Source organism: Schistocerca gregaria, chromosome 3 (assembly GCF_023897955.1).
Source record: "Schistocerca gregaria isolate iqSchGreg1 chromosome 3, iqSchGreg1.2, whole genome shotgun sequence".
Lineage (NCBI taxonomy): Eukaryota > Metazoa > Arthropoda > Insecta > Orthoptera > Acrididae > Schistocerca > Schistocerca gregaria.
This window is the reverse complement of record NC_064922.1, coordinates 928159677-928177156: the sequence shown is the minus strand read 5'-3', so window position 1 is coordinate 928177156 and position 17480 is coordinate 928159677. Positions and strand designations below refer to the sequence as shown.

The window sequence follows — 17480 nt, the reverse complement described above, 5'->3', positions numbered from 1 at the left end:
GAAGCTGGACATGGCATATCTAAAGAAACATGTGGGCTCTCACCATTCTGGGGGGGGGGGGGGGGGGGGGGGAGTGGTAGATGTCTCGTGTACCTAGAAGTATATCTTTCTCAGCTCACTGAAATGTGCAAGATGAAACCCATCAGGTATGTTATGCGACAAAACTAGTATGGAAGCTTGGGATAATTTTTTTTTAGAGCACCCAGCGTTAATCATGCTGAAGTATCGCCAGCTACCATTATCGGCAGCTACCATCCAGGAAGCACAAATATGTCAACACCATTCTTTGGTCAGGAAGGCAGCCACCTAGGCACTCTTACGAGAGAGTGTGAGCCTGGTTTGAACAGTGCAGACCTTATCACCTTTGCTACTCCCGTAACTTTGCAGAAGATACATTGGGTAGGACGCAACAACGTCTGACAGGAGTCTGACAAATCAGTGAAGGCCCTCTGACTAATGACTTAAGCAAACGAAGCGAAACTGAAGACTGCTGATGACTCGGGAAGAGCAGAATCAATTCAGTCATTACTAATGTCATAGAGCAGAGCCTCTCCTCGGCGACAAGTACTCCTCCGCCACTAGTTTTCTCCACTCTCAGGAGGATCGATGGAGTTCATGTCGTTCACACACTAGTCTGCTTATGGTATGGTAACCCTTCGTGTGCGAGACGTTTCTAGTGTTGGTCTTGCACTTGCTGCTGTACGAGACGATTAGCGGTCCAAAACCACGGTTGATGGAGTCCAGCATCCAGTACTGATGCACAGCAGCCAACCCTGATGGACAGTCCGGGCGTCTACTAACACGACTGCGGCCCAGAGCAGAAGCTGCCCCACAATCCTGCGACGCACGGGTCTAAAGGCCTACCATAGAGGCGGGCCAGGTCCAACATTTAGCACGACTACAGAGCGTCCGACACTGCAGTTCACCTGCGAGGACAACGCAGGCAGTGGTCCGGGAGGAACCGAGTACTCCTCGAAACGGCGTGTGAATAAGAAACCACACACGTCTTGGTCAATGCCCCGTTATCGACGAGGCGCCCACACCTCGCCAGTGGGGAGCTAAACAGCTAAAGCAGAGTGTCATCGACTTCCACTCTGCGCTGGTACGGCATTCTCGGCAGCCGTGAGTGCGCGAATGGATTCAGCAGATTTCCCTCTGCATCACGTAACCGTCAGTCGACGTGGGAAAATCAGCAACGCATTAGTAATAAATGGAATAATTTTATGTACTGTTTTATTGCGTGTAACGACGCCGCAAAGTTTCTCAAGTTACCAGTTCGGTAGAGGGCGGCCCCTACAGGCAGAACAAAAACTACGCTTTATCGATTGCTCATGACATAAGGTAACGAACTTTGTACCTTTGTCATGGGACGATTAGGTGTTATAGCACGACAATCACTGCGAATTATGGCAGTGTCGAGTAAGTGTTCTAAATGATAGGTCGAAGTAGAGCGCTGGGCATACCAGTAGTTGCGGCCACGCTGCAAATCTAACCCTGCAGTTTGAGATGTTGCTGTTACGCGACGACAATCGTGGCGTTCCACTTTAGGCCAACACCCAGCTATTTTTACAGTTGATTTCAAGAACTGACGGGTGAAAAAGCATAATAGCTTTTCAAAGGCCCTCCAAACGCTTTAAAAGAAGCCCGTCAACACTTTAAAACACTAGTTTCTTTCATTTTTGTCAGTTGAATTAAGAACAAAATGGCTGATGATTGTATAAAATATTGTTTGGCGTACTTTGAGCACAGACTGGAGGAGGACAAGAGGAAGAAAGCAAATGGACTAACAGGTGAAAACATTGTGTCCACTTAATTGTGTTTGTACAACTTGAGAAAGCAAATCTCGACATTTCTGCGTGGCCCTATTTCAACAATTCCTTGGTAGGTTTCTGGAGGTGTGTGGCACCTGATGTCTGTCTACAAATTTTAGGCCTGTGGTTTCTAGGCGATTAGCTGCCTAGCGATAGCGTCTGTGTTCCATAGGGTTCGCCAGTTTGTTGGCTAGAATATCAATTTGAGCTCAGTATCGCTCTCCTCAAGTCACTGTAGCATTATTCCAGCCATCTACGCTGATAGTTATCCTGTTGGAAGATGCCATCGCCGTTGGGAGAAACATCAGGCATGAAGGGATGCTGGTGGTTCACTATATTGATCACGTAGAGGACATTTGTCATGGTGTCCTATTATTACAGATACTGTGGAAGCGCAGGTAAGTATTTCTATAGCACAGTACAGCCCTAGTGGTCTGCGTCCGTGATACGATCCATGTTTCGTACCCTGTTCGGTCCTTATACCTGCGTAACTATAGTAAAGGCGGTGTTGTAGCACTCACGATTCTGAGAAGAGAAGGGTACCTCCCGAGCCTCCTCCGACAGTTTCCTATGGAGGAAAGCAGGATCATAATGTGAAAAGCTCGAAATGTTCGAAAAATTGCGGCCCAAGGTGATGGAGATAGCAGTAGGGTCCACGATGGCATCCTCTGCAACTGTCAGGCCGGAAATTGTCGAATGCGTCTTGGTCTCCGAGATCCTTCTAAAGTTGGCCCACACGACAGAATAAGGTGTGGAAATGTTGAAAGAACTAGTGAATGAAATCCAGCTAACTTTTTTGCTGCTGTGGTTGGCAGGAGAGCCAACCGTGTTCCTAAAGGAGGCCGAAATGCACGCGTCTCAGCTCACGCAGGCTGGCGTGAGGTCTACAACATGACAAGGGAATTAGAATTGAGAAAAACGTACGTAGCTGGTGGAATACTTAACTTTAATCCATTAATGAGCGAACGTCGATCTTTATGGTACATGATTCACAATATCAATAGTACGGATACTGGCGCCTTGCTAGGTCGTAGCAAATAGCGTAGAGGCTATGGTAAACTGTCGTCTCGGCAAATGAGAGCGTAGAAGTCAGTGAACCATAGCTAGCAAAGTCGGCTGTACAACTGGGGCTGAGTGCTAGGAAGTCTCTCTAGACCTGCCGTGTGGCGGCGCTCGGTCTGCAATCACTGATAGTGGCGACACGCGGGTCCGACGTATACTACCGGACCGCGGCCGATTTTAAGGCTACCACCTAGCACGTGTGGTGTCTGGCGGTGACACCACATTTGCTATCCCTAAGAACGCGACGCCACTCGGCACGCATCTATTTATAATGAAGGCAGTTAGCCATTGTAGGATGGCTGTTAAAAATGTGGAAGCCACGTCTCCACGCACGATTTGCGTCGCGGCATGCCTCAGTCCACCAACAGACTGGCACACGGCGTGGTAAAGAGAAAGTGCGAGGAATGGAACGTTCTGCAGCAGTAAGGATAGTGTTTGTGAGATATTCCACTGGAGAAACTTGTTCGTCGAAGGTCGCCAGAGAGGAGTAAAGCCACCAATCAGCCTTAGTAAGCTGCAATTTGGGTGTGAACGCAGGTGGAGTAGGTGTCAGCAAACTGATAGCACACGGTAAATGGTCGCTCGAGTACGTGTCAAAGAACGAACACTGAAGAGTGTGGGCAAGCTGGGCACTGCAAAAGGGTAGGTCCAGGTGAGGATAGGTGTGCGAGGAGTCCAAGAAATGTGGACGATCCAGTGTTACGGCAGAAGAGGTTGAGTTGATTAAAAAGATCAGCCAAGAGGGCATCTCTGATAGGTTCTGCGATAATCCCAAAGGGAATGATGTGCATTTAAGTCACCAAGTAGCAGAAATGGGGGAGGTAGCTGCCCAATAAGCTGGAGGAAGTCAGCACTGGTGAAATCGAATGACTGAGGGACATAAATGGTACAGAGGGAAAAAGTGAAGTGAGGAAAGAAAAGGTGATCTGAAACAACTTGAAAATGGTTTGACTATGAACGTTATCACGTATGAGCAGCGTGACACCTCCATGAGATGAAATGTAGACGTCAGGGCAAAGGTCAAAACGAACAGGGAAAGAATGGGAAAGCTCCAAGCGGTCCTGAGCACAATTTTGTTTCCTGAAGGAAGAGTGTAAGAGGACGCTGTGATGCTAAAAGCAGCTGTAAGTCCTCTTTGTGGGCCCGAAGGCCGCACACGTTCTATTGGAGGAGAGTCATGATGAGGACGAAATGAAGGGTGTCACCTCAGCGGCTGCCGAGAGACAGCCTACGTAGACTCGCTGCTACAGGGCATCGAAACAGGAGGATCCTGCTCCATGAGGTCCACAGAAGCATCGGCTTTCTTGTGCTGTCGGTCTGTGGAGTCCACCGCAGAAAAATTGTTGGTGGTGCGCACCAGCGACACGGAGGCTGGCTGGGCTAAAGTATCAAGTGGCAACACCATCTTCGAGTCGCCGAAGGAGAAGATCGTTGCTTTTGTTGGACTTCTTCGAACCTTTCCGATTAGTAGAGGAAGACTCAGGTGTTTGGCAGGAGGGATGTAGAAAGTCTATGGTGGAGTACTACTGCTGTCCTTCCCGGGCTACCAGTTACGTAGCTGGTGGCTTCGCCCTCCTGAGGCCAGAGTTTGATGGCTTGTTGTGCAGCCGCACAGGGGGTGATGGCGATGCTACCTTGACACTGGACGATTTCACAACCTCTGAGTGGAATTTGAGGTCGTGTATCTCCGTGACCATGTCCTTCATGGAGCGAGAGGTAACAAGAACAGAAGTGTAAGTGCCAGGTGGGAGAACACAGTGTTTGCTACTAGCCAATAACTTGCGAGCGACTGGGTAAGAGTTTTCCTTTATCCAGATCTCTTGGACAGGCTGCCCATCAAGATACGTACTTACAAGAGGAGCCGGCATGGCCGCCATTACAGTTGATACAGCGAGGAGGCGGACAATCGGCCTCATGTGCACCCCTACCACAGGTTACGCATTTGGCTGGGTGTCGACAGGACATTCGGGTGTGGTTGAAACTATGGCACTGGTAACAGCGCTTTCAATTCGGTATATGCAGTCTGACAGAAAATTTCAGAGCCTGCTTTTATCTTGGACAGAAGCACCCCTCTATCCAAAGTGAGAAAAAGAGTGGGTGGGCACTAAGGAGGAATCTACCTTTTTCATCATCTGATGGACGGTAATCACACCCTAATCAAAGAGATAAGATTGGATGTCGGCCTCTGTCAGACTGCTGAGCAGCCTAGGGTGAATAACACCACAGGAAGAATTCAGTGTTGTACAGGCCTAACCACAAACAGGACAGCGGTGGGGAAGTGAGGCGGCAAGCAGTTGCGCTTCAGAATCAGGAGTCTCCAAAAGCGAAGTGAAATTCCATAAACTAGAGCAGGATTTCAAATGACCGACAATAGCTTCAACACCTTTCTGATTATTAAACGGATTTACCGCTGTGAAAGACAGACTGTCTTCAGTACATGAAATCATGAGGAACTGTGGTGTAGCTGGAAGGATCTTTGAATCGTTGCACTCATTCCGTTTACGTTTCGTAGATGTTGATTGTGAAGACGATTGACTCATTGTGAGAATATGCCTCATGGTTGTCAGCATCTCCGATGGTGCACTCCTTCCAACTGGGGGGGGGGCCTTCACAAGGGGGGGAGGGAGGGAGGGAGGGAGGGAGGGAGGGAGGGAGGGGGTGCACCCACCTTAGGTAATTGTTCATACCTCCCGAACACCTGACAGACAGCCAATCGGCAATTTGGGAAGGTAGCAGCTCAGGCAATCACCCCTCCCTTGCCCTGGCCTGTACCACGGGGTATGGGCGAACCCTGCCTGTCGACCCTGAACTGGTAATTACGCGTTACTCAGTCACCTGTTATGCGCCAGACGCGTGGGCCAGCTGTTGGGAGTGCACAGGGAGGGAGAACAAAAAGAGGAACCTCAAACGTCGAAGCGGAGGAAACAGAGAAGGGAAACAGAGAAAGGAAAAGGGAATGGAAAACAGTGGTGAGATTGTTAGCATGTCAGCTACAGACGATTATTCCCAATAACACCCGAGAATGTTCCCTAAGGGAGGGGGGAAAAAGAATAGCAATAGCATAGACATGCAGCACGGAAGGGAAAAGGTGCTACAAAGGCCATGGCCCCATGGTAGACAAGCACAAACCTGTCAAAGAGTGGCGAGCTCCCTGGGGGAGTTAATTAGTTGTTTTATCTACCCATGTAACCTTCAGCGTTCTTCAGTAGCATCACATTTCAAAAACTACTTTTCTTCTTTGAACTTATTTGCTACGTTTAGTTTCCGTGCTGCGTTACATTCGAGACAAATACCTTAGGAAGTTTCTTCCAAACATAAATTTATATTTAACGTTGGCAAATGTCTACTCTTCGGAAATGCTATTTTTGTCATCTTCACTTCAACCGTCATCATTCTGCTACTGAAACAGTGAAATCAGCTAGTTTTAGTGTCATTTCCTAACCTAATTCCCTCAACATCACTCGATTTGATTCGACCACATTCCACCACCATTATTTTATTTTGGTTCGTGTTCATTTTTCAATCTCTCTTCATAACACTATCCCATTCAACTGCTCTTGCAAGTCCTTTGCTGCCTGAGAAAATTACAATATCATCGACGAACCTCAAAGTTTTTATTTCTTTTAACACCCTTTATACCCTTTCCAAATTTCTCCTTTCTTTTCATTAATGTTTGCTAAATATAGAAATTGAATGTCATTAGGGATAGGCTACAATCATGTCATTTCCTTTTCAACAACTATTTGCCTTCCATGTCCTTTGATTCATGGCTTGAAAGTTTGTCGATAAAAAGCAGCAACCAGTTCCACAAGAGAACATTTACTTCTTTACAGGTTTCAGACACCTTGTGCCCTTTTTCAGAAGACGCGAATTATCGCTAGTAACGCCCTTCTAGGTGCCTGAAACCGGTAAAACTATAAAAACTGTGCTACTGGTTGCTGATTTTTTAAAAAATACTTACAGTTGCAGAAGATTGATAAAGTTGGAAATAGTCTTTCGCTTTCTATTTTACCGCTACCAGCTTCATAATTCGGAGTGTATTCCAATCGACATTATCAACAGCTTTCTCCAAATCTTCAAAAGCTATAAATTTAGGTTTGTCTTTCTTTAACCTATCTTCTAAAACAAGTCGTGGGGTGTGGAGACCCTCATGTGTTTCTACGTTTCCCCAGAAGTCAAAGTGATTTTCCCAAAGGTCCATTATTCTGCAAATAATTAGTGTTAGTATTTTGTAAACATACCCTATCAAACTGATAGTTTGCTAATATTCACACCTGTCAGCACCAACTTTCTTTGGAATTTGAATTATTAAGTTCGTATTAAAATCAGAGTATTTCCTCTGCCCCTTGTCTTGCACATCAGATGAAATAGTTTTATAATAGCTGGCTCCTCCAACAATATCAGCAGTTCTGAGAAAATATCGCCTTTTCCAGGGGTCCTGTTTTGGGTTAGGTCTTTTAGTGTTTCAATTTTAAAAACCAACAGCCTCAGTTGCAATGTCTACCTAGATTTACCTAGGTTTCAGTCGGGATGACTCAACCTTCTTCAGAATAAAAGTAACTTCGGTTTGTCCATAGTGGAGATAGTCAAGCTGAAACTACGAATCCATAAATTATCGTCAGACTGTAAAAACGTATCTGAAACTGCCTCGGCCCCACTTCGCGACCGCGATGTGGCAGCCACGAGTGCTGTGCTGGAACTGCCCGTAGCGTTATGAGGCCCGCCTAGGCGGACACAATACCTTGCGCCTGGGCATAAACTGTGTCATATTTACTTGTTGGGACAAGACGCGAACCTATCTCCTAACCCTGAACTTATTAGTAAAGTGAAATGAAAGGTACAGCTGAGGAAAAGACGTATATGTTATCCTGTGCAGAACGTACTTAGATCGACTGTCTTATTTATGAAGTACTCGGTCATATGAGAAAGACATCACGGGCTTACAACGTATGGCCCATCTAGGAAAATTGTGTGCTTAAGCACGAAGTTTAATCACCTAGAAATAACTTAGGAGTGGGAAGGATAATATAAAGCCAACTTCGTTATTATGACTAGGTCTAAAAAATTTTGAGACGTAAATGTTAAGTCAACAAATTTTTGAGACCTAGTCATAATAAAGAAGTTGGCTTTATATTCACTAACTTTCTCTTGTCTTTCGATAATACTGTCAAAATGTGAAAGCTATCCATCTCACTAGTTACCCTCAATTGTTACTTAATGCTCTCTTTAAACTGTCCACAACCTGTTCTTTCAACTTATCCAAGTGCCGTCTCCTACATTTGCAACTGTTTCAGTATTATTATCCAATTAACTACCAATAAATTAAGGCCAGAGTCAACGTCTACCTCTGGTAATGTTTTGCACTTCAAAATGTGGTTTTTAAGTATTTGCCATACTTATGTAGACATTCTGACATTTCAGTTTCTCCAGGTCCCTTTGACGTACGGAATTATCTTACATGATAATTAAACCAAATGTTATCGATACTTAAATTATAATCTGTGCGAAACGGTACCAGCTGGGCCCGTTCCTTTCTGCATTCACGTTCATACTTGCCTATATCTCTCTCCGTTTTCCTACTATCTACTTTCACTCTTGTCACAAAATTTCTTCAATTATCTGAATAACTTCTTTCACCTCATCATACATTCCATCAGCCTCTCGATCGGCGAAGCAAGTTCGAACACGAACTTTTAATCTTGTAGTGGCAGTTTGTTTCTTCGGTATCTTAGCTACGACTAAGTGCTGACTATGGTTTTATAAAACGTTACACATATCGCTCTTTTTCATTATTAGACGTACTCCAGCACTGTCCCTATTTTATTTACTTTTTATAACCCCCTCCCCCGTGCTTACCTAACCACAAGTAGACTAGATGCTTAATCAATACTTCCACTTATACTGTAGTATTCGAGCATTATATGAATGTTTTTCCTATAGATCTTCATTAACGAACGATTTCCAGTATTAGCGCAAGATGCTATAAATCACTCCAATAGAACTGGACAGTCTCTCTGTATCATCTTTCCGTCACTCGATTATGATAATTTCATGTACACTACAGCGTCATCAGCTAACAGATGCAGATTGTTGCGCTATACCCGTAAAATGGTTGATGTGAGAGGGTAAGATCAGTCCCATTACACTTCCCTGGGACACCACTAATTGTATGTGCAGGAATATTCCCCCTCCAGGACAATGTACTGGGTTCTTTTATTTGAAAAAGTCTTCGTGCGACTCATTTCTGAACCTGTAGCACATGCTCGAAACTTTGTCAACGGTGTGCTGCATGGCACTGCGCCAAACGCTTTCTGGAAATCTAGGAATATAGAATATGGCCATTGCCCTTCATGATCGCAGGATATCTTGTCAGAAAGGGAAGTTTAGGTTCGCTCCAGCAATGCTAGTTATGGTGACTGTGGCGGTGTAGTAATGCACTAGCACCGGAGGCTTACCAGCGCGAGGGACATGCCCGTGGAGGAGAATATGAGCAGGAACTTGCGGCCAAGGCGGTCCACCAGGAAGGGCACGAGGCACGACACGAGCAGCATAACGCCGCAGACGATGATGGGTGCCACCCGGCTGTCCACGTCGCCGCCCGCCGCGTCGAAGATGCTCTGCGTGTAGAAGAGCACCGCGTTGATGCCCGCCAGCTGCTCGGCACACACCACGCCCAGAGAGATGGCGAGAGCGCGGCGCGACCGCCGCGTCCGGAACACAGCCAGCAGAGAGCCCTCTGACAGACGAGACTCTTCCACAGCTTTCTGCAACGGGAGCAGCAGTTTTATAGGCTGCAATGGTCACACATTTAAGGCCACAGGAGCTGCGGATCCTTTTGTAACACACACACACACACACACACACACACACACACACACACACACACACACACAAACACCTACACACACACACACACACCCAAACACACACACACACACACACACAAACACACACACACACACACACAAACACCTACACACACACACACACACACACACACACAAACACCTACACACACACAAACACCTACACACACACAAACACCTACACACACACAAACACCTACACACACACAAACACCTACACACACACAAACACCTACACACACACAAACACCTACACACACACAAACACCTACACACACACAAACACCTACACACACACAAACACCTACACACACACAAACACCTACACACACACAAACACCTACACACACACAAACACCTACACACACACAAACACCTACACACACACAAACACCTACACACACACAAACACCTACACACACACAAACACACAAACACCTACACACACAAACACCTAAACACCTACACACACAAACACCTACACACACACAAACACCTACACACACAAACACCTACACACACAAACACCTACACACACACACACCTACACACACACACACCTACACACACACACACCTACACACACACACACACACCTACACACACACACACACACCTACACACACACAAACACCTACACACACACAAACACCTACACACACACAAACACCTACACACACACAAACAGCTACACACACACACAAACAGCTACACACACACACAAACAGCTACACACACACACAAACAGCTACACACACACAAACAGCTACACACACACACAAACAGCTACACACACACACAAACAGCTACACACACACACAAACAGCTACACACACACACAAACAGCTACACACACACACAAACAGCTACACACACACACAAACAGCTACACACACACACAAACAGCTACACACACACACAAACAGCTACACACACACACAAACAGCTACACACACACACAAACAGCTACACACACACACAAACAGCTACACACACACACACAAACAGCTACACACACACACACAAACAGCTACACACACACACACAAACAGCTACACACACACACACAAACAGCTACACACACACACACAAACAGCTACACACACACACACAAACAGCTACACACACACACACAAACAGCTACACACACACACACAAACAGCTACACACACACACACAAACAGCTACACACACACACACAAACAGCTACACACACACACACAAACAGCTACACACACACACACAAACAGCTACACACACACACACAAACAGCTACACACACACAAACACCTACACACACACAAACACCTACACACACACAAACACCTACACACACACAAACACCTACACACACACAAACACACACACACACACAAACACCTACACACACACAAACACCTACACACACACAAACACCTACACACACACAAACACCTACACACACACAAACACCTACACACACACAAACACCTACACACACACAAACACCTACACACACACAAACACCTACACACACACAAACACCTACACACACACAAACACCTACACACACACAAACACCTACACACACACAAACACCTACACACACAAACACCTACACACACAAACACCTACACACACAAACACCTACACACACAAACACCTACACACACACAAACACCTACACACACACAAACACCTACACACACACAAACACCTACACACACACAAACACCTACACACACAAACACCTACACACACAAACACCTACACACACAAACACCTACACACACAAACACCTACACACACAAACACCTACACACACAAACACCTACACACACAAACACCTACACACACAAACACCTACACACACAAACACACGAAAATTTGTATCGAAGCTGAGGTTCGAACCTGGGTGTCCCACTCACTAGTCAGATGCTCTAACCACTCCGCCACTCTGGACTCAGGACTTAGGAATACTATTGTAAGTGCTGTTGTGGAAAGCCACTAAGCCATGGTGGTACAGTGTCAGCACTTCTGCCTAGTGAGCAGGTAACCGGAGTTCAAATAGCCGTTGCTGCACACACTCATTCGCCACTTCGATCTGCATATACACCTTTCTGAATTTGCCATGACCTTTACTTGTATAGCACACATACGAACAACCACAACGACGAGACCGAAGCCTTGCCCATAATAAATCATCGGAGGAGGCCGGCAAAAAGACGCTATATGTAACTAAAATCAGCAACAGAAGGACATATACCATACAATAACCGTATTTAATTACTAGATTGTACTGTTTAAACGATCACACACACTGCGTATTTACTTTATCATGATGTTTTACCTGCTTAAACGAAGTTGTAAACAGAATGGTTGACAAACGGAAAATTATCGAACTTGTTGAACTACAACTGGTTAAAGAGAGTGGGATGGCACAGCAAAGTTTTTTTTTTTTGTGGTTTTAGGGCGCACAACTACAATGGTCATTAGCGCCCTGTCTAATTTAGGAATGTACCACGAGGCACAAGGTTAAAGCAGCAACTAAAAGGGACAACACTATAAAAGACGTATTAACAGGCATAGGATTAAGAAACTACAGCATAATCAAACGTCCTTAGACAGGTGTGTCAAGTTGATAAAACGAAGAACGCGAGCAGCAGCTCCTGGGTCATCCGCTAAAATGGCATCCAGAGAACATGGCAGGCCAAGATCAAGACGCAGCGTAGTAAAATCCGGACAGGATGTTAAAATGCGGCGGACCGTCAGCAATTGCCCACATGGACAGAACGGCGCCGGCGCTGCCGTCAGCAGATGGCGATGGCTGAACTGGCAGTGTCCAATTCGTAGCCATGCCAAAACGACCTCCTCCCGCCGAGAAGGACGTGAGGAGGACGTCCAAGCTACGGGAAGAGGTTTCGAGGCCCGAAGCTTGTTGTCCCTAAGTGCAGCCCAATCGGCATGCCACAGCGATAAAATGCGCCGACAAATGATCGTGCTACAATCTGATGAAGGGACACAACAAGAAGCCGTCCGAGGCTAGAGGACCGCAGCCTTGGCCGCGGCATCTGCAGCTTCGTTCCCAGGGATACTGACATGGCCAGGAACCCACATAAAGCTAACTGGAGACCCGTCGTCCACCAGCTGCTGAAGAGAGCGTTGGATCCGGTGCACGAAAGGGTGAACCGGATACCGATCACTGAGGCTCTGGATGGGGCTCAGAGAATCGGAGCAGATGACATTAGCCGAATGTCGGTGGCGGCAGACGTGAAGAACAGCCTGGTAGAGGCCAAAGAGGTCAGCTGTGAAGACCGAACAATGGCCATGTAGCCGGTATTTGAAACTTTGTGCCCCGACAATAAAAGAACACCCGACCCCGCCATTGGTCTTAGAGCCATCTGTATAAATGAAGGTCATATTAATGAACTTCGAACGAAGTTCGACAAAACGAGAGTGGTATACTGAACCGGGGGTAACCTCCTTTGGGAGCGAGCGGAGGTCAAGGTGAACGCGAACCTGAGCCTGGAGCCAAGGTGGCGTGTGGCTCTCCCCCACTCTAAAGGTTGCAGGGAGTGAAAAATCAAGGTGTTGAAGGAGGCGACGAAAGCGAACTCCAGGGATAGCAGGGCAGAGACATACAACCCGTATTGACGGTCGAGAGAACCGTCAAAAAAGGAACGACACGATGGGTGGTCGGGCATTGACAGTACCCGACAGGCGTAACGACAAAGCAGTATATCGCGCCGGTAGGTGAGTGGCAATTCACCGGCTTCAGCATGAAGACTCTCGACTGGACTAGTATAAAACGCTCCGATCGCAAGCCGTAAACCCCGATGTTGTATGGAGTTGAGGCGGCGTAAGATGGACGGCCGTGCAGAGGAGTATACGAAGCACCCATAATCCAGCTTGGAGCGGACGATCGACCGATATAGGCGAAGTAGGACGGTTCGATCCGCTCCCCACGACGTGCCACTGAGAACACGGAGGACATTTAGAGAACGGGTACAACGGGCAGCCAAATATGACATGTGGAGACCAACTAAGTTTCCTGTCAAATGTAAGACCTAAAAATTTTGTTGTCTCCACGAATGCGAGAGCAACGGGGCCGAGTCGTAAGGACGGTGGGAGAAACTTTTTGTAGCGCCAGAAGTTAATACAGACCGTTTTCTCGGCAGACAAACGGAAGTCATTGGCGACACTCCAGGAGTAAAGACGGTCAAGAGAACGCTGAAGACAGCGCTCCAGGAAACATGTACGCTGCGCGCTGCAATAGATGGCAAAATCGTCCACGAAAAGGGAGCCTGATACATCATCTGGGAGGAAATCCATTATTGGATTGATCGCTATGGCGAAGAGAGCGACGCTCAAAACGGAGCCCTGTGGCACCCCATTCTCCTGGCGAACGGTGTCTGACAGGACGGAACCCAAAGGTACCCTGAACTGTCAATCCATTAAAAAGGAACGAATAAAAAGAGGGAGGCGACCGCGAAAGCCCCATGTATGCATGGTGCGGAGAATGCCCGCCCTCCAACAGGTGTCTTAAGCCTTCTCCAAATCAAAGAACACAGCCGCGGTCGGGCGCTTCCGCAGGAAGTTATTCATAATGAAGGTCGACAAGGTAACCAGATGGTCAACAGCAGAGCGGCGCCTACGAAATCCACATTGTACATTGGTAAGTAGGCGTCGAGATTCGAGCAGCCAAACCAAACGAGAGTTAACCATTCGCTCCATCACCTTACAGACACAGCTGTAAGCGAGATGGGTCGATAACTGGAAGGCAAGTGCTTGTCCTTCCCCGGCTTAGGATTCGGTACAACAATAGACTCGCGTCAGCATGCGGGAATATGTCCCTCAATCCAGATGCGATTGTAAGTACGAAGAAGGAAACCTTTACCCGCAGGAGAAAGGTTCGTCAGCATCTGAATATGAATAGAATCAGGCCCCGAAGCGGAGGATCGTGACCGGTCAAGTGCATTTTCGAGTTCCCGCATGGTGAATGGGGCATTGTAGTTTTCACAATTCGAGGAGTGGAAATTAGGTGGCCGAGCCGCCTATGCCTGTTTTCGGGGGAGGAAGGCTGGTGGGTAATGAGTGGAGCTCGAAACTTCTGCGAAAAAGCGGCCGAAGGAATTGGAGACATCCTCAGGGGCCACAAGGACGTCATTCGCGACCGTCAAGCCAGAAACTGGTGAGTGGACCTTAGTGCCAGATAGCCGGCGCAGGCCAGCTGGCTTTCTTGCTTTCTTTAAAAATACGACGACACTGCGCACGTAATCGTTTATAATTGATACAATTCGCCATTGTAGGGTGGCGTTTAAAGGTGCGTAAAGCACGTCGACGAGCACGTAAGGCGTCTCTACATGCTGCGGTCCACCCGGGGACCGGTACGCGGAGTGGAGAAGTAGTGTGAGGGATGGAATATTCAGCAGCTGTGTGAATGACTTCCGTGAGGTGTGCGGCCTGACTATCGCAGCTTGTGAAAGTTTGATCCTGAAAGGTCGCCCTGGAAGAGAAGAGCCCCCAGTCTGCTTTAGAGATGTTCCAACTAGTTGAGCACGGAGAGGGGGTATGAGGCAGGAGATGGATAACACACGGGAAGTGGTCGCTCGAATATGTATCAGAAAGCGCATACCACTCAAACCGGCGTGCAAGTTGGGTAGTACATACAGAGAGGTCTAAATGGGAATACGTGTGAGGTGTCAGAAAGGAAAGTAGGGGTGCCAGTATTGAGGCAGACACGATTGAGCTGGTTGAAAACGTCTGCTAACAGGGAGCCCCTCGGACAGGATGCTGGAGAGCCCCAAAGAGGATGGTGAGCATTGAAGTCTCCAGTTAACAAAAATGGTACAGTGAGCTGAGCAATAATTTGCAGCATGTCTGCCCTGATAACGGCAGACGACGATGGAGTGTAAACGGTACAGATGGAAAATGAAAAAGTGGGGAGAGTAATGCGGACGGCAACTGCGTGCAGGCCAGTGTGCAGTGTGATGGGATCATAGTAGATATCATCTCGGACCACCAACATAACCCCTCCATGAGCCGGAATACCTGCCACAGGGGGTAAGTCAAAACGCTCAGAGTTGTAGTGTGCCAAGGCAATTTGATCGCATGGGCGTAGCTTCGTTTCCTGGAGGGCTACGACGAGCGGACGGTGCAAGCGGAGCAGCAATTTCAAGTCCTCTCGGTTGGAGCGAATGCTGCGAATATTCCAGTGAATAAGTGCCATCGTGAGAAGAAGATGCAAGAAGGGGTCATCTCGAAGGCCGCTGAGGGCCCGGCTTCGAGCGAGCACTGCCGCCGCTAGCAGGAGGCGGACAGTCATCGTCCATTTGTTCTATAGGTTCATCGGCCATCTTGTGAAGATGGCCGGAAGGGGGAGCTTCCTCCGCTGGTGAACGGCCAGATGTTCGGCTACCAGCGGTGCGGCCAGGCGAAACGGATGACGGCCTGGGGGGGGGGGGGGGGGGGGGGGGCAACCGCTGGGTGGCGCATGAGGAGAAATGAGCCGTGGCGGGGAAGGAGAACTGTACTTCCTATGAGCCTTCTTGGAAGGTCGTGTTGTGGATGGATTGGTCGATGGCTGAGGGTTCGAGGTACGTAGAAGGTCTACACGAGACGGTTCCTTCTTGAAGGCCCGTGCTTCTGACTTCTGGGTTTTCGTCCTGGCAGAAGATTAAGGTGCTTGTGTCGGAGGGGCGACGGGAGGAAGAGGAGACGTCGACCGGGCGATCTTAGCACTGGCCGAACGGACGACCGTAGTGCTGAAGGTCACATCACATGTCTGCGCCGCCACCTCCCTGGTAGTCCGAGGAGAGGCGAGGACAGTACTGTACTTCCCCGCTGGGAGCAACGCGGGCTTCCTACTAGCGAATAGCTTGCGAGCAGCCGAGGTGGAGACACTCTCTTTGACCCGAATTTCTTGGATACAGCGTTCTTCCTTGTAGATGGGACAGTCGCGGGAGGACGCTGCATGGTCACCGTGACAGTTCACACAACGAGGAGACGGAGGTAGACAGTCACCCTCATGGGCATCCCTGCCACAAGTCACACATGTAGCCGCATTGGAACAAGACTGGCGAGTGTGATTAAAACGCTGACACTGGTAGCAGCGGGTAGGTGTCGGGACATAGGGGCCAACAGAAATACCCTCGTAGCCCGCTTTGATGCGCGACGGCAGCTGAACACTATCAAAGGTCAAGAAAAGTGTCCGGCTCGGTACAAGGTCATTGTTGACCTTTTTCATGACCCTATGGACAGCCGTCACGCCCTGCTCAGCGAGGAAAGAATCTCCTCGTCAGTCAATCCGTCGAGTGATCTAGTATATACCACACCACGAGAAGAATTCGAAGTGCGGTGACCTTCACCCGGACAGGGAACGTGTACAGGAGTGTGACCCCAAGCAGTTTTTGTGCCTGAAAGGCGCTCTCAGTTTCTAGTAACAAGGTACCATTACGCAACCTGGTACAAGACTATCCTTGCAATTCAAAAGGCTATAACTGGTGGTAAAAAAGGCGACGATACTAAGACATTTAACATGAAAGTGTGTGAAAGAAGTTGGATCTGCTGGAGTGATGTTCGCAATGAAAGTTTATGCTGCTTCCATGTCCGTTATTCACAGAAAGTGATTCGCGGGGAGGGGGGGGGGGGGGCAGCGAAATATTTGCGACATACTAATGAATTACTGAATTACTCAAACAAAGCCGGCCGGAGTGGCCGTGCGGTTCTAGGCGCTGCAGTCTGGAAACACGCGATCTAGTGT

General features: G+C 48.0%; 1 protein-coding gene across 1 annotated transcript in view; it reads right to left on the bottom strand.

Moving 5' to 3' along the window:
• Positions 1-17480, bottom strand: part of LOC126355805 (facilitated trehalose transporter Tret1-like) — an 80851-nt gene that overhangs the window by 15254 nt on the left and 48117 nt on the right. The window contains exon 5 of the mRNA XM_050006228.1: positions 9329-9637. Coding sequence (XP_049862185.1) covers positions 9329-9637 — 309 coding nt within the window. The remainder of the gene's footprint in view (positions 1-9328; positions 9638-17480) is intronic.